The sequence below is a fragment of the Chrysemys picta genome, chromosome 4, assembly GCF_011386835.1.
Source record: "Chrysemys picta bellii isolate R12L10 chromosome 4, ASM1138683v2, whole genome shotgun sequence".
Classification (NCBI taxonomy): Eukaryota; Metazoa; Chordata; order Testudines; family Emydidae; genus Chrysemys; species Chrysemys picta.
The window spans coordinates 42,086,330-42,108,159 of NC_088794.1; the positions used below are offsets into that span (position 1 = coordinate 42,086,330).

Below are 21,830 nucleotides of genomic sequence, written 5' to 3' on the forward strand. Positions count from 1 at the left end.
TGGATAGTTCATTGAAAACATCCACTCAATGTGCAGTGACAGTCAAAAAAGCAAACAGAATATTGGGAATCATTAAGAAAGGGATAGATAATAAGACAGTATATATCATATTGCCTCTATAAATCCATGGTATGCCCACATCTTGAATACTGCATGCAGATGTGGTCGCCCCATCTCAAAAAGATGTATTGGAATTGAAAAAGGTTCAGAAAAGGGCAACAAAATTATTAGGGATATGGAACAGCTTCCATATGAGGGGAGATTAATAAAATTGGGACTTTTCATCTTGGAAAAGAGACAACTAAGGGGGCATATGATAGAGGTCTATAATATCATGACTGGTGTGGAGGAAGTAAATAAGGAAGTGTTATTTACTCCTTCTCACAACACAAAAACTAGGAATCCCCAAATGAAATTAATAGGCAGCAGGTTTAAAACAAACAAACAGAAGTATTTCTTCACACAACAAACAGTCAACCTGTGGAACTCTTTGCCAGAGGATGTTGTGAAGGCCAAGACCATAACAGGGTTCAAAAAAGAACTAGATAAATTCATGGAGGATAGGTCCATCAATGGCTATTCACTAGGATGGGTTGGGATGGTGTCCCTGGCCTCTGTTTGCCACAAGCTGGGAATGGGTGACAGAGGATGGATCACTTGATGATTACCTGTTCTGTTCATTCCCTCTGGGGCACCTAGCATTGACTGCTGTTGGAGGACAGGATACTGGGTTGAATGGAGCTTTGGTCTGACCCAGTATGGCTGTTCTTATGTTCTTAAAAGCAAGGAAATGTCAATTTATGGGACATCTCTTCACCATGACCTAACACCCACACAATACATTTTCCACTTATAGTCTTCACATCTTTTACCTCCAACAGATAAGGAAACATACTAATCTCCCTTACAATATACGTAATAGAAAACATTAATTACAATCTCAGCAACATTAGCAAATATGCAGGGTAGATATATGTGCACAAGTATGCAGTCTGTGTTGTGTGATTGCGGGGGAAGTCTGAGTTGAACACTGTACTGAGGAAGATGAACATGTAGTGTGTTTCTTTCTCCATTGAAGTAGAAGGAGATTCTTTGTGACCATGCAAAATCCATGACTGTCAGTGAAAACATGATGTGTGGGAATTAGGGTAGTAAAAAGATTAAAAACTGTATGTAGCAAAATCTGTATGGCCAGACAGTGTAGCCTTAAGTGTGTGAGTGGGATCTTTTCCTAAAAGTTTTTTTCTTTTAAGGCTGATGTTGTCTTTTGCTGCTTCTTATGTCTGTTTTTGTTTGCAATAAAATGTTGTTTTACAGCAACAAATAAAAGCAAATAATCTATTTAATGTTCTTAACAGATTTAGAGCAGATATTCTGTACCTAAGCTGAAAAGCAATCAACCATCCACAATAGTCTGACATTTAAAGAACCAACAGCAGAACTACAGTTTTCCTTAATTTTTGTAGTACTGGGCAAATCAGAAAAATAGTTGCTGTTTTCTTTTGATTCTGCACCACCTTTAGCATTCAAGCATCTCTTTATTACCCATATTAATGCAGTTGAAGTATAATCTATTGGAATCAGTCAAAATATACAATATCTTGCCATCTGGTGCACAATAAACCAAAAGATCTGATTTATCTCACTCACACTGATGTTAATCATTACCGTAAATCAGCAGAGTTTCAACAGTGTAAAACTGGGTTAAGTGAGATTAGAATGTGGCCCATAAGGTCTATTAACCCATATAAATGACAATGTTTCATATAACAAATCATAAGAAATTAAAGGAAATGGGGAATCATCATCCAGTGGGGTCATTTCTAGTCAGAATCTGTTCTTGGCCCAATGCTATTCAATATATTTATCAATAATCTAGAAGAAAACCTCAAATCATTGCTGGTAAAGTTTGCAGATGACAAAACTTGGTGGAGGAGGCAGCTCAGTTCTGCAGAGAGGTCTAGATCGGTGGTTCTCAAACTAGGGCCGCCGCTTGTTCAGGGAAAACCCCTGGCGGGTCGGGCCGGTTTGTTTACCATCCGCGTCCACAGGTTTGGCCGATCGTGGCTCCCACTGGCCGTGGTTCGCCACTCCAGGCCAATGGGGGCTGTAGGAAGCGGCGCGGACCCTAGTTTGAGAACCACTGGTCTAGATCACGTGGTAAACTGGATTTACTTGAACAACACATGTTTTTAATACAGCTAATGCTAGGTCAAATATCTAGGAACCTAAAATTTAGGTCACATGTTAGAGGACTTTATTTTTCAAAGCAGTGACTCAGAAAATGAATAAAGGTTATGGTGGGTAACCAGCTGAATATGAGCTTGTAATGCAATGTGGTGGCTATAAGAGAGCAGATGCTATCCTTGGACATATAATCAGGGGAATATCAAGTAGAAAAGTGGGAAGTGTTATTACCACTGGATATAGCATCAGGGACACCGTTCGTGGAATGCCATGCCCAGTTGTGGTGTCCACACTTTTTAAAAAGAATATTGACCAATTGGAAAGGATTCAGAAAAGAATTAAAGGAATTATTTGAATTCTGGAAAAAGTGTGTGTATAGCGGGAGGCTAAAGGTCAATCTCTTTAGCTTATCAAAGAGACTGTTAGGGTGGAGGCTTCATCATAGTTTATAATACCTACATGAGGAAGAGGTTTCTGTCAGTAGAGGGCTCTTTAAGTTAACAGACAAAGACATAACAAGAGCCAACGGACAGAAGCTGAAGCTAGACAAGTTCAGATGAGAAATAAGGAACAGATTTTTAAGAATGAGAGTAATTAACCATTGCAACACCTTACTTAATGGCTGTGGTGAATTCTTCATCGCTTGAAGTCTTGGATTTTTCTTTAAAAAAAAAATCAAAATGCTGTAGCTCAACCAGAAGTTATGGGTTTGATGCAGGAATCTCTGGGTGAAATTATATTGCCTGTGTTATGCAGGAAGTCAGAGTAGATGATCATAGTGGATCCTTCTGGCCTTAAAATCTATGGAACGGTATATCCCTATTCCTCCTCTCAAGTGTCTTCCATGTTTTTATTTCTCAAGGATTAGATTGGTATAAAATGCTGATATTTTGTGTTATTAGGCTAAATCCATTCTGGGAAGAGTCCCTAACAGGGACCCATTGTGATAGGCAAAGTGACCATGGCTGTTACAAAGAGCTTACAACGTAAGCAAAAAGACAAGAGACAACAGATGGATACAACAGTCCAATGAGTAGGGGAGACAAAGCTGCTGAAAAATGGTAATGTTGAATGGAAAACACTGCAGTTGCAGCACACAAGCTGCCTAGTTTTCATCAAGTGTTTTGTAGATATCACAGGAGAGAGAAATTTTAAAGATGATACCAGGGGTGGCTTTGCAGATTTTTATGGGGAGTTTCTTCCATGCATAAGAAGTAGTATGTGACAGAGCACAAAGGTGTTGCAGGGGAAAATTTGATGAGCAGGCACTACAGGCTGGTATTGTTGGGAGGGTTTAGAGTTTATAGGTAGAGTTTCATAGATTGAAGGCCAGAATGGATCATTAGGGTAGGGCAGGCCCCACCCATGAAAAGATGAAGAAAAAGTGGTGTATGTTTTCAGTGCAAAAGTGAAAGCCAGTGGAGGGTTGTAGATGGGGAGGGGTCATAGGACACAGTCAGAGCAACAGGCCAAGAAAATGATCCTAGAAGCAGCATTTTGAATGGACTGGAGTACCTTTTTGTCAAGCGTGCCTTTGTCAAGGCCAGAGAGGAGGAGGTAGTGGTCATCAAGTCAATGAAATGATGAAGGTTTTGATGAGAATTTTGGTGGAATGGACAGAGAGAAAAGGCTGTATGTTGTGTTAGAAGAAACAGCAAGATTTAGACACTGTGTTCTTCCCTCCCACTACTGAAAACTAGGAAAACTCAACACCGCAAGTCAAAATATACAAAATAAATATCTTTAAATCAAACTCTAGTAACCAGCATTTTTCTTTCTTTGCTTATCTGTAAATTTCTATGATTGTCCCTGGAAATATATTTTCTTCAGTTTGTGTGTACAATGAAATTGACATTTACTAACAATCTTTCCAAGCCTACCCTTGATGCACAGCATGTGTAAGTGGTGTACCATTTTTATAGGGTCTGTCCTCCAGTCACACAGGGAGAAGGGTTGCTGTTTTGGGTCTGAGGTCTGTGGGGAGAATTTATTAGTGGTTTGGACCTATTTCTCAAGACTCTTAAGCACCCTTCTGTGGCACCTTAGCTAGAAGCAGTGCTTAGATCCATTGTACCAGATTTTGTGTTGTATTTACACCCAATGTGAAAACCCTTGGAGGTCTGTTGATCAATGGAGAATTTGGCTCATTGTATATCACCAAGTTATGAGTGCAACCATATTATTAGATTTTTACACACATTTTCTTTCCTGGATTCTGAAGTTCACTGTTGCAATTTGCTCATTTATACTATCAGTCAAACAATCTTGCCCTGTGCATAAGTGTCTAACTTTTAATTGCGCAGTAAGTGTTTCGTTGCAGGGGAGGGAAAGTCACAGGTAATCAATTATATATGGAATCATGCTGGTTTTGGAGGGCAGGAAGAGATTTATAATGCAATGTGAAGCATTCATTTAACTTAAAATGTAATGCAAAGATACTGTAAACCTAGAATAAAAGGAATATGCTTAAACATTCACATTTGTCCTTGGACTTTTTGTCACAGTAACTTTACCTTAGATGTAAATTATGTTTTCATAAACATTAATCTTGTCTAAAAGCAAAATTTCTGTGATGTAATCTGCTGTTGCAACGGAGGCCAGTGGGTTTTCATGGGTCTCACAGAAGGCAGAAATTGGCATGTGACAGATCTGAACTTTTTTTTAATTTTATTTTAGTGCAGGTAGCAAAGTGGAAGCCTTGTAATCTGACACTAGTTTAAGTGAATGCACTGTTACAGAGTGAGGAAGTAATGAATAGCAAGCAGCCAGCTCTGTCAGAGTACCAGAGCCAAGAGGAAGAATCTAGGCTAGTGGGTAGTTTACCTAACAGTATATGAGAGATGCGAAAATCAGAACTTTAAAGCCACTTAACATATAGTATAGTTATCTTGATTGTGATATTTCTGGTTGTGAAAGCATGTGCTATATTAATGAATGGCCAAAAAGGTTTCTTAAAATATTTATTCAACAATACAGTCGTTATAAGGTAAGATAAGCTTGTGATATTACAGCATGCTGTACTAAATGGAATGCTAGCTTTCAAAATCTGTGGTGACAAATTTTGGACATGGTAGTCAATCCGTTAGTATTTTTTTTTTTTTAAAATCTGCGTTGCCTTAGGTTTCAAATTCTGAAGTAATATTGCCTGTCAAAGATCTTATTTGTGTATTGGATGACTTTTCCCATTGAAATCATTGTCCCTTTGCTCAGGAATTTGTGAATGTCTTATACTTTCAACATTTGTGGCTATTTAGTAATAGAATTACAATGATGTTCTTGTATTTTCAGGTTGACTTGCTTATTGACAATGAAGCGGAGAAGGATTACCTTTATGATGTGCTACGGATGTACCACCAGTAAGCTCTAACTCCAGACTTTTAAAAGCAGTTATAGATCCACTGCATTTTTTATTTAAAGGTTAAACAGCTAAAATCTAATTTAAACAATAATCTTAAATGTAGTCTGTAGAAAACTAGCTGAAGTAATAATTCCTAGTTTTATTTTAAAAAGTCATATACTTCTGCAATTCAGTTCATAAGAAATGAGCATGGTTTTAAGTTTGATCATAAAGTTATTTTGTTTGTGATGACTTACCAGTTACATAAATAAATGGAAACTTGTAGTTTATAATAGGAAACAATAATGAGCATTTTTTATAGGAAAGAGCAAAATTGTTTGACCAGTCAGTTTGCTTATTTTATTTGATTTTTAGATTCACTCTTTTTATAAATCTCTCCAACATGCAAAAATACTTTGGACTCTTTTAGCAGAAAGACTATTAATAAATTCAACCTGGAAATCTTTGCCCTGCGCATTGCAGCGTTTTGTTTTTCTATAACAAAACGACAAAAACATCAGTTACAAGATATCAGGTCAATTATTCATTCCAGTTACACCTGTGTAAATCAATGGAATTACTGTGCATTAACGTCAGTGCAACTGAGATCGGCATCTGGGCCACTGTTTCTAAAAGAAGATGAGAATATTTTTTCCACACTTCATAGCTGAATAGTTCTGATGGACATTGTTTCCATTCATATCTTAATTAATAGCATCTCAGTGGAGTGAAATGTAGAAGTTTCCAAATTTCCATGTGGTCTTTGTACTGAGCTACCGTTTTGTATGGCCTCAGCTGCGTATCCGATTCAGTTTCACTGAGGTCTGTCTAATTGCTTCTCCATTCATAAAGCATTGCCTGTTGCTTGTGAAACCAGTATGAAACTGTAGCTGTTAATTATTTAAAACTTCCTTAGTTACAAAATTAACAAATATCCCACACATTAACTTTTCCCCACAAGTTCAGAAATTGTACTGAGTTTTAAGTAAACTATCAAATGCTGCTATTGAGGTTTATTGAATGATCTTAACTTTTTTATTTCTTAGGAAGTACAGTAGCAAAAAAGGTAAGATAAATACATATTGTGGCCAACAGCTAGGATTTGTTTTACGCTGAATCCTCTTTTTAAATAAGTTTAAATATTTGGGGATATAATCTCATTATGATGTGTATTAGTTTCTATTAATGGGTTACATGCACATCAAAAAAAGTAATATGCAGGGTACCTAAATGCTGTGATGATAGATACCTTACAGTGAATAGGCAGATATGGGCCAAGTTCTGTTGTCTATTGTGCTCCATTCAAGCCAATGGAATTGTTCCAGATTCACACTGGTTTGACATGACAACATAATCTGGCCCTATGGCTATGTCTCAAAATTGATAAAGTTAGTAATAAGGACTTTTAGGTAGAACTCAAAGAAAATAAGCAGTTTTCTGTTCATGCTGGTTCCAACTGTATTTATATAGTTGGTTTATGTGATTTCACCACCACTGAATTTCACTTTGTTTTGAGTTCAAATGAGCTGGAAATTCAAACATACTTCGCTGCAACCACTCTGTTCCATGTGGCTTTTGGGGATTGCAACTATACATCTATCTCCTGAATCCATGGAGAGAAGAAGTTTGCTGAAAACATGGCCCAGGTTCACTAAAAAGGTTTGCAAATGTCGGCAGAGTTTCAGACTTGAAATAAAATCTAAAACCTGGTGAAAAAATTTACCTGCTTTTGAATGTCATGACCAAAGATTTACATAGGTCTACTGTTGGTATTTCTGAGCATAAAACTAAATAAAGATGTCTTCCTTACAGTATTGACAAATCATTTGTGGATTAAAGAATTACATAGACAATATGGACATGAGTTTACTTGAATTAGAAAAATATCTTTACGCTAGTTTTATTTTTAAATGATATAGGAAAAATATATCCTTTGCTTATGATTGGACTTGAACTACATAAAGAACCTTTTAAACAAATCTCTCTCTCTCTCTCTCTCTCTCTCTCACACACACACACACACACACACACACACACACACACACACACACACACACACTCCAGTTTTAGTATGAGTTACAAACAGAAAGTATAATCTTGTTAGTATTTTGATCACCCAGTCCTGTTTTCTCAATGTATTTTTATAGATCCATGAATCTCCCAGTACTGGTAGGGGACCTAAAGCTTGTGATTAATGAACCAAGTAGATTGCCGCTGTTTGACGCCATCCGTCCCCTTATCCCATTAAAACATCAGGTGGAATATGATCAGCTGACGCCTAAACGATCAAGGTACGTGTAGAACAGGGGTTCTCAAACTGGGGGTCGGGACCCCTCAGGGGGTCGCGAGGTTATTACATGGGGGGTCATGAGCTGTCAGCCTCCACCCCAAACCCCGTTTGCGTCCAGCATTTATAATGGTGTTAAATATATTTAAAAGTGTGTTTAATTTATTAGGTGGGTTGCACTCAGAGTCTTGCTGTGTGAAAGGGGTTGCCAGTAAAAAAGTTTGAGACCCACTAGTGTAGAACAATGTAGGTCAAATGAACACAAGCAGGAATTCTTGATTGAAAAGTAATTTATTCAGCCACGTTTTGATGAATAAAATATCTATATCCTGTGCATGCTATCACAGACACTGAAGTTGTCTTAGATGTAGTTCTTTGGGGACTAAATTTATTGTTTGGACTGAAATGTGTCTGTTGAAAATATTAGTCACATATTCTCTTTTCAAGTCTAAGCTTGACAGCTGAAAATATTTTAAGCAGTAACTAAAAATGCTTAAAATGAAGCTTCAGTTGTCACAACTTGTTATGATGTTGTTCATTATGATACATTAATACGTTTACAGAAAGCTGAAGGAAGTGAGACTGGATCGTTTGCATCCTGAAGGGCTTGGAATAAGTGTGCGAGGAGGACTGGAATTTACTTGTGGCCTCTTTATCTCCCAACTAATTAAAGGTGGACAAGCAGACAGTGTTGGGCTTCAGGTAAGAAAACACATTCTTGGTCATACTGCTGCAACAAGCCCTCTTATTATGATCTGAGGAAAGAATCCAGTCAGAAATGTTCTTTAATCTCCTTATGTAACTGTCACTAAGGAACTTGCGCTTTTAAGTCTTTTTTTCTTTATAATCAAGTTCATGAATTGTGGTAAATCAGCCAGTGCTATTAAAATTTTCCTCTTCCTCCCAACCCCTTATTATGTAAACCAAAAATAATTTTTCATGTTTGATTGTATATGCCAATTCTGAAGAATGGTATAAAAGGAGGATTATGCAAGGCACCTGCATTCACGCTTTATACCAGCAATATCGAAATGTAAAATACATTCAACAGAAGATCTTCTCTAACTGGAAAAATAAGAACCTTTCAAATTGCCAAAAGCCTAATAAATCTAGGACACAGCACTTAAAATAAAGGATAAACAATGAAAATCAGGAATAACAACTAAAAATTTAAATTTTGCCTAATAAGGAAATAATTTCTTGAGTGCAATTAGATTTTAATTTTAAATTCCATGTATATCTTACTATTGTTTAATATTTACATTGTGGTAATGTCTAAAAGCAACAACCAGGTTAGAACCCAAATGCACTAGGTACTATAAAAACACATAATAATAGCTTCTTCTGTGGATAAATTCCTGTGATAAATAATGCAGTAAGACCAGTTCTTTTGAAAACATAAAATATGGATGTGGTGATTTACAAAGAAAAAGGGGATAATACTGTGACGGGTTGGATCACAGAAACCTCCTTGGGACCTGCCAACTGATGTGCCAAGGTTACTTTTGCCCCTGCTTTCCTGCCCTGGCAGCTTAGGACCCCAGCACTCTGTCTTGCTGAGCCAGACACGCCAGTCTGCTCCAACACAGACCCACGGTCTGAAACATGTGCCCTAAAGCTGCAGACTTCACTGAAAGCAAGTTACAGAAGTGTTCCTGTCTTTAACACTCAGATGCCCAACTCCCAATGGGGTCTAAACCCCAAATAAATCCGTTTTACCCTGTATAAAGCTTATACAGGGTAAACTCATAAATTGTTCGCCCTCTATAACACTGTTAGAGAGAGATGCACAGCTGTTTTCCCCCCCCCCCCTTTTCCCCAGATATTAATACATACTCTGGGTTAATTAATAAGTAAAAAGTAATTTTATTAAATACCGAAAGTAGGGTTTAAGTGGTTCCAAGTAGTAACAGACAGAACAAAGTAAATTACCAAGTAAATTAAAATAGAACACGCAAGACTGAGTCTAATACAGTAAGACAACTGAGTACAGATAAAAACCTCACCAGTTCCAGTAAGTTTCCTTTTACAGACTAGTCTCCTTCTAATCTGGGTCCAGCAATCACTCACACCCCCTGTAGTTACTGTCCTTTGTTCCAGTCTCTTTCGGGTAGTCTTGGGGGTGGAGAGACTGTCTCTTTAGCCAGCTGAAGACCAAATGGAGGAGTCTCCCAGGGGTTTAAGTAGACTTTCTCTTGTGGGTGGAGACCCCCTCCTCTCTCCTATGCAAAGTCCAGCTCCAAGATGGAGTTTTGGAGTTACATGGGCAAGTCACATGTCCATGCATGACTGAGTGTCTTACCTGCCAAGCCACATTCCTGGGAAGGCTCCGATGTGGATTGGCATCTTCGAGTTCATTGTTGGCCTAAATGGTTCTTGATGGGGCACTTAATTTGCACACCCCTTTCTCAAGAAGCTGACCAAATGCTTTACTAAGGCTATCAAGCAAGTATACAGCTGATATTCCTAACTTCAAGTACAAAAATGATAATGTATACAAATAGGATTAATAGACTCAGTAGAATAGACCTGTACATAGATATGTTACATGGCATATGTAGCAAAAAACATATTCTAGTTATGTCATATATACATTCATAAGCATATTTCCATAAAACCTTATGGGGCACACCGTCACAAATACCAAATGAAGAGTAGAAAAATGTGCATCATTTCTTGTTCCTCCTCCTTGTTCACACACACATCTTGCCTGGGTGAAAGAGAGAAAATTGTGAATGAAAATGTCTATCAAGCCATATGCTGGACCTCTCTCTATCAGAAATAAGAATGCTTAAACTATCTAACTGGAGGGGAGTTCAGTAAGGGTTGATGTTTTTGAGTAGAATGATTTATTTTGTCTGGCTAATTTTGATTGTGTGGGGAATAAGTTGCTGGACGTGCTGGCTTCTATGGATTGTATTTAATATTTTCCCAAAATGCATCAGATTAGGTACTTCTTAATTATATATTTAAATCGAATAAAATAAAAAAGTGCACCTTCTTACAATCCCCTTCCGCTCCTGAAGATTCATGTGCATCACAGGCTAAGTAGTCATAATTGGCCTGCCCAATTCAGGTAACTCACCCAGACTTTTTTTTTTTTTTAAAGATTTAAACAAATGTTCATGTGTACATATATATCCATCTACTAAATCAGAGTCACTGTTAGATTAGTCCAATCTATTGATATAGAGAAAGTGATTCTGCTCCAAGATCTTAATTTTGTAGCTCTCCTTCATGGCGGGTGTCAAAGAAAAATTCGCCAAGAGATACAAGCCTGAGGCACACTTGTTGTGGACTGTGGTCAATCAACGACTCACTTCTCTATCAGGAATTTGCTAGGAGAGGAACACCAGAAGCAGATCTTAATGTACCATTCAGGAGCTTGCTGTATGAGCTGCCCTAGACATTCGGAAAGGAGAGCATGCATTCTCAACCTGGGGACAATTCATTAGAGGTGTTTTTACTCTTATCTGTCTTGCTTTCTCTGTTCTTGCAATGAATGAAGAGGACAGTCACATCTGGAAGATACCAATGTGACTGAACAGTAATGAACTTAATGGCAACTGTATAAGCTGTCAAACTAGAACATTCATATAGTACTACTAATCATTTGTCTCCTATTCGCCAGTTGTCTCAAACCAATACCAATCATTTGATGCAGTCTAGATAAGGTTATTTTCAGCCAACCTTGATTTAGAAATTCACTCAGATGCTGTGCTCTTGGAAGATCGAAGCTTGTTAAGGCAACCCATTCATTCTTCTTGGTGAAAGTACAAGTGGGAAGGGCAGCGATAGCTTCACCTAATATTTGATTGCCATAGTATTCCACATTGATTCATTGTCTCTTGTGAGTGTTCAGAGGAGCTCTGAGCCAGGCACACAGTAGTTCAGAACTCCATTTATGTTTCTCAGACAAAGGCAAAGTGTGAACAAAGAAAAAATAATCCCTGAATATGTTACCGTGAATGTGTTAGACTTCGATTATATGTATTAATATGAACAGATGGTGTTTTGCTGCTAATCTAACTGTCTGGCTTGGGTTTGTTGATATTATGTGGTAAAGATCAGTTTAAGGTGCCTCCATAATAGGCGGCACTAGCCACTTTCTAAAACCAAGTGAATAAGGAGAATTGACAGGCTGTTCATTGTTCTAAATTGCTGTCTCATGGTAAAGCCAACTGCTTCTGAAATTTCACCCATCTGCATTATTTAGCTAAATCTCTACACTTTTTTATTCCAAAAATGCAGTCTGAGAAAAGGTTTAATGATCTTTTATCATAAAATCAGTTTTAGCCCCTGTTTTTTTATCCTAATTCATTTCTCATGATGATTATTCCTTGAAGTGGTTTTTGCATTTCTAAATGTTTGTATAGTCAAGGAATTTGACTGAAACATTTGAAGTTTTGACCTTTTTACTATGACTTCTTGATTTTTCTGAATGAAGAGCACTTATCCTTTTCATGTTTTATTGTTTCTTCTCTGTTTTGTCCTGCTTTCTCAGATACTCATATCTATGAGGATTCTCTTGAAAAGAAAGGGTTTGAGATTAGTATGAATAATGAAAGGGGAAAAAATATACAAAAACAGAAATTTGAAACGGTCAGCATGACTATCTTATTTTAATCACGACGCAAGTTTTCTTTCTTGAAATGTAAAGGCAAAATAAAGGTATTATCTAACTTCATGCTGTTACAGCCTTTATTAGAAATTTTTCTACAATGCATTGGTTGTGTTGACAAGTATATAGAATGCACTATACAGCCTAATTCTCCATTGGCTTGCACCTTGAAAAAACACTGTCACTCCATTTTACACACATGGCACTCTCACTTTGCATATTGTAAATGACTACACAAGATGTAAGGTAATAGAGAAGGAAACTGATTGAAAACTGAAAACCAGGCCAGATATCCCATCTTTATATCACTTCTTTAATGAGAGATGCTACATGCTGTGTATTTGTAATAATTGGGCTCAATGGGACAAAAAAACATGGCAGTATCAGTCTTAATTCTGAACTTCCTTGGTTTTGTAAGTTTAAGTCGGGGCATCAGTTTACTACTAGAATGACAAGAGCCATGTTGAGACAACCTAGAAGGAACTATTGCTTTTGGACTCACCTGAGTGTGACTTAACCCCATAAAGAAGTAGGCTAACCCTTCAGTATCCTGAAACTGTGCAATTGATCTCAAACATGTAAGGATTCAAAATAGATCGGAAGGAAGTTGAATTAAAACAAAAGCAAATAGCAAACTAACATAATGACAAAAGAAAGTAAAGGAATGCTGAAATAAGGGCATCTTCCCAGCGTTCAGCATATGTTCACCCTTTCAAAAAAGCATTTAAATAGTTTCTCTCTGTGTCCTCTCTGTTTGCAGACATAACTTCCACCAATGTTAAGAATACTGTACATGTTTTGACAGGACACTATTCATAGATTTTTAAGGTCAGAAGGGACCAATATGATGGTCTGGTCTGACCTTCATACTAGCACAGGCTATAGGAATTTACCCACCACTCCTGCACTGAGCCATGTATCTTGTGGAGGAATTAGTGCATATCTTTTAAAAAATACATCCAATCTTGATTTGAAGCCTTTAATTCATGAAACAGACAAAGCACAGCAATGGTTTGGCCATTCCCTCTTTTTCTAGGCCATAACGACTACCCTAGAGTAGGGGCACTATATGCCTATGCATCTCCTAACACAGCATTAGATTTCACTGGAGCAGATTATCTAACTAATAATGTACATTAGAACTGCTAGGTACAATTTATTATAGAGATTGGCTCAATTTCGGCATTGGTGTAAGCAATGTTCCGTTGACTGAAAAGCTTTTAATACGTTAACTAATAACTGGTTAAATATGTACAATAATCAGGAGGTGCTAAAATATGGATCCCTGAAGCATATCTTTCAGGGCCGTTACTTTAAACTCAGTGAAAAGGCCTGCATTATTGTTTTTTGTTTTGTTTTAAGACCATGAATCAATTAAAATGAGGTCTTGTTGACTCAGGGGATTTGTAATGGGATAATGAAGACTTTAATCTCTAGGTCACTGATTTTGATTTGAAAATTGTTACAGTCAGATGGTGGTTTTGTGGTCTATGTGAAAAAGAGTTGGTGATTCTGATTCCAATTTGAAGCCTGTATGTCAGGGGTTTTCAAATTGGGGGTCATGACACCTCAGGGGGTCGCAAGCTGTCAGCTCCATGGGGCTGTCACCCCTGAGCATGGCCATATGTGGGGGTTGACAGGACCAAGCCCCTGTTAAATAAAAATTAAATTAAAACCCCCGTTTTTAATTTATAAGGAGGGTCACACTCAGAGGCTTGCTGTGTAAAAGGGGTCACCAATACAAAAAGTTTGAGAACCACTGCTCCAGGTCATGAAAACCATCATCAAAATTGGGAATGCAGAGCTTTGTTTACAATCTGATCAGAGATGCCAAGGGCAGAATATGCATGGAAAATGAAGGATTTTCACCCTTACAATTGGTCCTTGTAAATCAGGGTTGAAACACAAGAAGATCAGGTTATCCCTCTTCTTGAGTTAAGCACAACAGAGGGCTCAAGGAGAAGTGACTTTACATCACCTTTGCACCTCTCCTGGTCTCGGAGACAGGGTGGCCTGCCTCTTTAAGAACCAGGAGGCCTTGGACTAATCAGCCCTTGGAGTGCCATAATTAGCAACCTCTGAACTTAAGGGGCAGGACTAATTGGGCTCACGTGACCGTGTGAACAACACCAGGGCCTCATGAAAAGGTAGAGAACTCAATTTCTGGGAAGTACCACAGGGAGAAAATTGGGTCCTGTAATAGGGTCTGGAAGTACTCCAGGGAAGTCTCCTGTGGGTCAGTGGCCTATCCCAGAGTAGGGAGACTTAAAAAGCCCAGAGGGTCAACTGAGAAAAAAACCCAAGTGGGATGGAAGTACCTTTTCTTTGGACTTTTGTTACCCTGGAAAGGGACTGAACTCTGAGAGTGACCCAGCCAGAGCGCTGAGCCACATGAATTTCTGGAAGAGACAGAAAACCTGTGTGAGGAGAAACTGAGGTAGAGAGCACCTGCAGTGCTGTGCTCATCCAGCAGGGGACGGTGCAAGGCAAGCATACTCTGTGACAGGCTGTTTCATCAAAGTGGAAACTTGTGTAAGAAATGTTGCATTTTGATGGGATTTTTCAAGTTGTCATTTAAAAAGGGAACTTTTTGTTTTTGTTTTCATATTTTAGTTTATATTTTAACAATTTTCATATTTTAGTTGCTGAAAACTGACAAATTTGGGGCTTTCAACTGTGTAGGACTTAAGAGGAAGAAAGCCCAGCAGTAGGATGGTGACTGGGGAGGTGTGCAGGCTGAGTGCTCCTTCCTGAGGGCTCGAGTCCTTTGTGACAGGCTGGCTGAGGAGATCCACAGTCTCTCTCTGCTGGAAGATGTGAAGGAAAGCAGGTGTGGCTGTTAGGTCTCTTATGGCAAGGGGCTGAAGAAAGAGCCTGAGTGAGCCTGGGACCAAAGGCCAGTGAAAAGGCTAGCATTTGCCTGAGAATATTGAGGACACCCAGAACTGAGGAGGGAACAAAGAGGACTTTTCACAGATTTTAGTGAGAAGGCTCTTAGAGGAACCCTGGAGGCAAAGCGAAGAAGAAGAGGAAGAAGTGTTTACAGGCCTGAGTGTGGGACTAAATGTGACTTAGACAAAGGCACGCTCCCCAAAGCAGCCCGGAGGGCATGGGTGATTGGGTAGAGTCCTGGAAATCCAAGGGGAAACTGAGGCAAAGCTGTTGCAATGCTCCACTGCATTGCAAGAGGGCACTCTGGGACAGAAAGTTGTGTAACACAAGGTTTTCCATTTTAAAATGACAAAAATTGATGTTTTCATTTTTTCTTGGAACAAAAAGCACTGTTTGATCAGAGCTATCTACTAGGATATGTTTCACCCCACGAAAATATCTTAGAATCCCTGCTTTGGTTATTTTTTAGCATGATGCAGCAGCACACTGGTGAAATATTGAAAGCAAATTTTCCATGTTTCAGATAATATGCAGCTTAGATGTGGCTTAAGCGTATTTTAAAAATATACAGCTGAGAGCTGAGCTGTGCATGTGATAGGTACAATAGGAGTTATACAGCTGTGTCATATTGATTAAAGAGAGGGATTTAAGTCTTTGAAAGAATTATCAGGGCACAATTACTTGATAAATTTCTTATTATCCAAAGTTAGGTATGAACTCATGTTGAATATAACAATTGTAATGTAAGCCTGTAGGATCGCTAATATTATCAATATGTTTGCATTCAGGACTACACAGAATATGAAAAATGCTTTCTAGAACCAAAATAAAAATTATTTTTCCTCTGAATTAAAATCAGTTTAGTTATTTTGGTACAAGTCTGTGTGGGGACACTTGGAATAAAAGTGGCTGAAGTCAGTTTATACTTTGCCATAGTCCCCTGATGCCTCAACATCGGACTGGGTCCCTCTCTGCCTTGTCACTACCAGTCAGGGAAATTTCTAACTGGCCTGCAAGTGGAAGGTATTGGTTGTCCCTGGTTTTCAATTCAGTTCTGAAGCTCAGCAAGGAAGAGCAGTGAAAGGTCTGAAGATCTAAAATGTGAGGGAGAAAAAAGAAGGATGAAAGAGACAGTACAACATCAGTCACAAGAGGCCTTCCATACCAGTGCTGGGGGAAGAGAGTGGTTAATTTAGCTATTTTAATTTTTTTTAAATGATTAAGAGGCTGCCTAGGAAAGTTACATCAGCCTAGTCATGGATTACCTCCTGTTTCCTTTGTGCCTGTGGCATTGAAGTTCCCTAGGTCTGGGAGAAGTTATGGGGAATTCTCTCTAAGGGGTTGTCTAAACACAAAAGGTGTACTGCTTTAACGACACTGGTATGATTAAAGCAGTATGTTCCCCCTGGTGCGGATGCAGTTCTACTGCTATAGCCTATTCCCATACCAAGAGGAGAATAAGGGTATGTCTACACTATGAAATTAGGTCAAATTTATAGAAGCCGGTTTTATAGATATCGGTTTTATACAGTCGATTGTGTGTGTCCCCACATAGAATGCTCTAAGTGCATTAAGTCGGCGGACCGCGTCCACAGTACCGAGGCTAGCGTCGACTTCCGGAGCATTGCACTGTGGATAGCTATCCCACAGTTCCCGCAGTCTCTGCCGCCCATTGGAATTCTGGGTTGAGATCCCAATGCCTGATGATGCAAAAACAGTGTCGCGGGGGTTTCTGGGTACATGTCGTCAGGACCCTCCCCCTCCGTCAGAGCAACGGCAGACAATCGATTCGCGCCTTTTTACCTGGTTTACCTGTGCAGACAACATACCACGGCAAGCATGGAGTCAGCTCAGCTCACCGTCACCATATGTCATCTGGGTGCCGGCAGACGTGGTACTGCATTGCTACACAGCAGCAGCTAATTGCCTTTTGGCAGTAGACGGTGCAGTAGGACTGGTAGCCGTCATTGGCTATCTGGGTGCTGGCAGATGTGGAGCTGCATTGCTACACAGCAGCAGCTCCTTGCCTTTTGGCAGTGGATGGTGTATTACGATTGATATCCGTCATCGTCATATTCCTCAGTGAGTTCAATGAGAGGCACCCAGGAAAGTTCTTCAGCAGATTCCTCTAAGCAATACTGAACCAAACTTTCCACTCTGGGCATCTGATTCTTCATTTTGTCTCCTGGAGACCCGGCAGTCTTATTGAACCGTCTTGACGATGATGGCTATCAGTCGTAGTACATAATTTTCTGCCAAGCACCCAGAAGATGCCGATGGCTATCAGTCATGCTGCACCGTCTGCTGCCAGCTTAAGATGTAAAAAATAGATGGACCAGATTTGTTCTGTATTCATTTGCTTCCCCCTCCCTCCGTGAAATCAACGGCCTGCTAAACCCAGGGTTTTGAGTTCAATCTTTGGGGGGGCCATTCTGTGTGACAGTTGTTTGCGTTTCTCCCTGATGCACAGCCACCTTTGTTGATTTTAATTCCCTGTACCTGTTTACCATGTCGTCAGTCGCCCCTCCCTCCGACACTAGTTTTGCGCCTTTTTTCAGACCAGACGCCATAGCACTGTGATCATGGAGCCCGCTCAGATCACCGTGGCACTTATTAGCACTATGAACACCACGCGCATTGTCCTGGAGTATATGCAGAGCCAGGACATGCCAAAGCAAAACCAGGACCAGCCGAGGAGGCGATTGCAGTGCAGCGACGAGAGTGATGAGGAAATTGACATAGACATAGACCTCTCACAAGGTACAGGCCCCAGCAGTGTGCAAATCATGGTGTTACTGGGGCAGGTTCATGGCGTGGAACGCCAATTCTGGGCCCGGGAAACAAGCACAGACTGGTGGGACCGCATCATGTTGCTGCGAAACTTTCGCATGTGTAAGGGCACTTTCATGGAACTTTGTGACTTGCTTTCCCCTGCCCTGAAGCACCAGAATACCAGGATGAGAGCAGCCCTCACAGTTGAGAAGTGAGTGGCAATAGCCCTGTGGAAGCTTGCAACGCCAGACAGCTACCGGTCAGTTGGGAATCAATTTGGAGTGGGCAAATCTACTGTGATCCAAGTTGCCAGGGCAATCAAAGACCTGGGGATATCAAGGGTAGTGACTCTGGGAAACGTGCAGGTCATAGTGGATGGCTTTGCTGCAATGGGATTCCCAAACTGTGGTGGGGCGATAGACGGAACCCATATCCCTATCTTGGCACAGGAGCACCAAGCCACCGAGTACATAAACTGCAAGGGGTACTTTTCAATGCTGCTGCAAGCCCTGGTGGATCACAAGGGATGTTTCACCAACATCAACGTGGGATGGCCGGGAAAAGTACATGATGCTCGCGTCTTCAGGCACTCTGGTCTGTTTCGAAAGCTGGAGGAAGGGACTTTCTTCCCGGACCAGAAAATTACCGTTGGGGATGTTGAAATGCCTATCGTTCTCCTTGGGGACCCAGCCTATCCCTTAATGCCATGGCTCATGAAGCCATACACAGGCAGCCTGGACAGTAGTCAGGACTTGTTCAACTACAGGCTGAGCAAGTGCCGAATGGTGGTGGAATGTGCATTTGGACGTTTAAAAGCGCACTGGCGCAACTTACTGACTCGCTCAGACCTCAGCGAAAAGAATATCCCCATTGTTATTGCTGCTTGCTGTGTGCTCCACAATATCTGTGAGAGTAAGGGGGAGACATTTATGGCAGGGTGGGAGGTTGAGGCAAATCGCCTGGCCGCTGATTACGCGCAGCCAGACACCAGGGCGGTTAGAAGAGCACAGCAGGGCGCGGTGCGCATCAGAGAAGCTTTGAAAACGAGTTTTGTGACTGGCCAGGCTACGGTGTGAAACTTCTGTTTGTTTCTCCTTGATGAACCCTCCGCCCTCCCCCCCACCCAGTTCACTCTACTTCCCTGTAAACCAACCACCCCACCCTCCCCTCCCCCCCTTTGAGCACCTCTTGCAGAGGCAATAAAGTCCTTGTTACTTTTCATTCATGCATTCTTTATTAATTCATCACACAACTAGGGGGATAATTGCCAAGGTAGCCTGGGATGGGTGGGGGAGGAGGGAAGGAAAAGGACACACTGCAGTTTAAAACTTTAACACTTATTGAAGGCCAGCCTTCCGATGCTCGGGCAATCATCTGGGATGGAGTGACTGGGTGGCCGGAGGCCCCCTCACCGTGTTCTTGGGCGTCTGGGTGAGGAGGCAATGGGACTTGGGGAGGAGGGCTGTTGGTTACACAGGGGCTGTAGCGGCGGTCTCTGCTCCTGCTGCCTTTCCTGCAGCTCAACCATACGCTGGAGCATATCAGTTTGATGCTCCAGGAGCCGGAGCATCGACTCTTGCCTTCTGACGGCAAGCTGACGCCACCTATCAGCTTCAGTTCGCCACTTGCTCTGTTCAGCCCGCGATTCAGCCCGCCTCCTCTCCTCTCGTTCATATTGTGCTTTTTTGCACTCTGACATTGACTGCCTCCACACATTCTGCTGTGCTCTTTCAGCGTGGGAGGACATCTGGAGCTCCGAGAACATATCATCCCGAGTCCGCCATTTTCTCCTTCTAATCTTCGCTAGCCTCTGTGAAGGAGAAACATTTGCAGCTGGTGGAGGAGAAGGGAGAGGTGGTTAAAAAAAGACACATTTTAGAGAACAATGGGTACACTATTCCACGTTAAATTTTGCTGTTCACATTACACAGCACATGTGCTTTCGTTACAAGGTCGCATTTTTCCTCTTATATTGAGGGCCTGCCGGTTTGGTGTGAGAGATCACTCACGCAGTGCCTGGCAACAGAATTCGGCTTGCAGGCAGCCATGGTAAGCCACAGTCTTTTGGCTTTTTTAACCTTCATAACATGTGAGAATGGTTTCAAACAGCAGTGCCCTCATTTCCCATACCAAGGACCCGTTGGTTTGGCCATTTAAAATGGGTTTTCAATATAAAAGGAGGGGTTGGGGTTTCCGGGTTGACATGCAGCACAAACCCAACTACCCCCCCCACACACACACACACACAGCCAATTCTCTGGGATGATCACTTCACCCCTCCCCCCGACCGTGTGGCTAACAGCGGGGAACATTTCTGTTCAGCCGAGCAGGAACGGGCACCTCTGAATGTCCCCTTAATAAAATCACCCCATTTCAACCAGGTGACCGTGAATGATATCACTCTCCTGAGGATAAGAAAGAGAGATAAGGAATGGATGTTGTCTGCATGCCAGCAAACACCGGGACCATACATTGCCATGCTTTGTTATGCAATGATTCCAGACTACGTGCTACTGGCCTGGCGTGGTAAAGTGTCCTACCATGGCGGACGAGATAAGGCAGCCCTCCCCAGAAACCTTTTGCAAAGGCTTTGGGAGTACATAAAGGAGAGCTTTCTGGAGATGTCCCTGGAGGATTTCTGCTCCATCCCCATACACGTTAACAGACTTTTCCAGTAGTTGTACTGGCTGCGATTGCCAGGGCAAATTAATCATTAAACACGCTTGCTTTTAAACCATGTGTAATATTTACAAAGGTACACTCACCAGAGGTCCCTTGTGTGCCCTCAGGGTCTGGGAGCACACCTTGGGTGAGTTCGGGGGTTACTGGTTCCAGGTCCAGGGTGATAAACATATCCTGGCTGTTGGGGAAACCAGTTTCTCCGCTTCCTTGCTGTGAGCTATCTTCATTGTCTTCATCGTCCTCTTCCTCGTACCCCGAACCCGCTTTCCTGTTGCATGTTTCTCCATTGACGGAGTCAAAGCACACGGTTGGGGTAGTGGTGGCTGCACCCCCTAGCATCGCATGCAGCTCCGCGTAGAAGCGGCATGTTTGCAGCTCTGCCCCGGACCTTCCGTTTGCCTCTCTGGCTTTGTGGTAGGCTAGCCTTAGCTCCTTAATTTTCACGTGGCACTGCTGTGCGTCCCTGTTATGGCCTCTGGCCTTTGAGACCTTTTCTAATATTTTGCCATTTCGTTTACTGCTACGGAGTTCAGCTAGCACTGATTCGTCTCCCCATATGGCGAGCAGATCCCGTACCTCCTGTTCGGTCCATGATGGAGCTCTTTTGCGATCCTGGGACTCCATCATGGTTACCTGTGCTCATGAGCTCTGCGTGGTCACCTGTGCTTTCCACGCTGGGCAAACAGGAAATGAAATACAAAAATTCGCGGGGCTTTTCCTGTCGACATGGTCAGTGCATCTGAGTTGAAAGTGCTGTCCAGAGCGGTCACAATGAAGCACTGTGGGATAGCTCCCGGAGGCCAATACCGTCGAATTCCGTCCACACTACCCCAAATCCAACCCGCAAAGGCCGATTTTAGCGCTAATCCCCTCGTCGGATGTGGAGTAAAGAAACCGGTTTAAAGGGCCCTTTATGTCGGAAAAAAGGGCTTCGTCGTGTGGACGTGTCCAGGCTTAATTCGATTTAACGTTGCTAAAGTCGACCTAAACTCGTAGTGTAGACCAGGCCTAAGCTATACCAGAATAAGGTACCTTTGTGCCAGTATAACTAT

At 41.3% G+C, this 21,830-nt stretch overlaps 1 protein-coding gene across 5 annotated transcripts in view; it reads left to right on the top strand.

The window, feature by feature from the left end:
- USH1C (USH1 protein network component harmonin) overlaps nucleotides 1-21,830 on the top strand; it is a 108,292-nt gene that overhangs the window by 3,965 nt on the left and 82,497 nt on the right. For 2 of the 5 annotated variants that reach the window (XM_024110622.3, XM_024110623.3), the window contains exons 2-4: nucleotides 5,476-5,543; nucleotides 7,672-7,815; nucleotides 8,375-8,513. In XM_024110622.3, the coding sequence (XP_023966390.2) occupies nucleotides 5,476-5,543; nucleotides 7,672-7,815; nucleotides 8,375-8,513 (351 nt within the window). Of the gene's footprint in view, nucleotides 1-5,025; nucleotides 5,174-5,475; nucleotides 7,184-7,671; nucleotides 7,816-8,374; nucleotides 8,514-21,830 lie in introns of those variants that run through there. The other 3 variants (XM_065592105.1, XM_065592104.1, XM_042858803.2) reach the window with 3 other exon arrangements.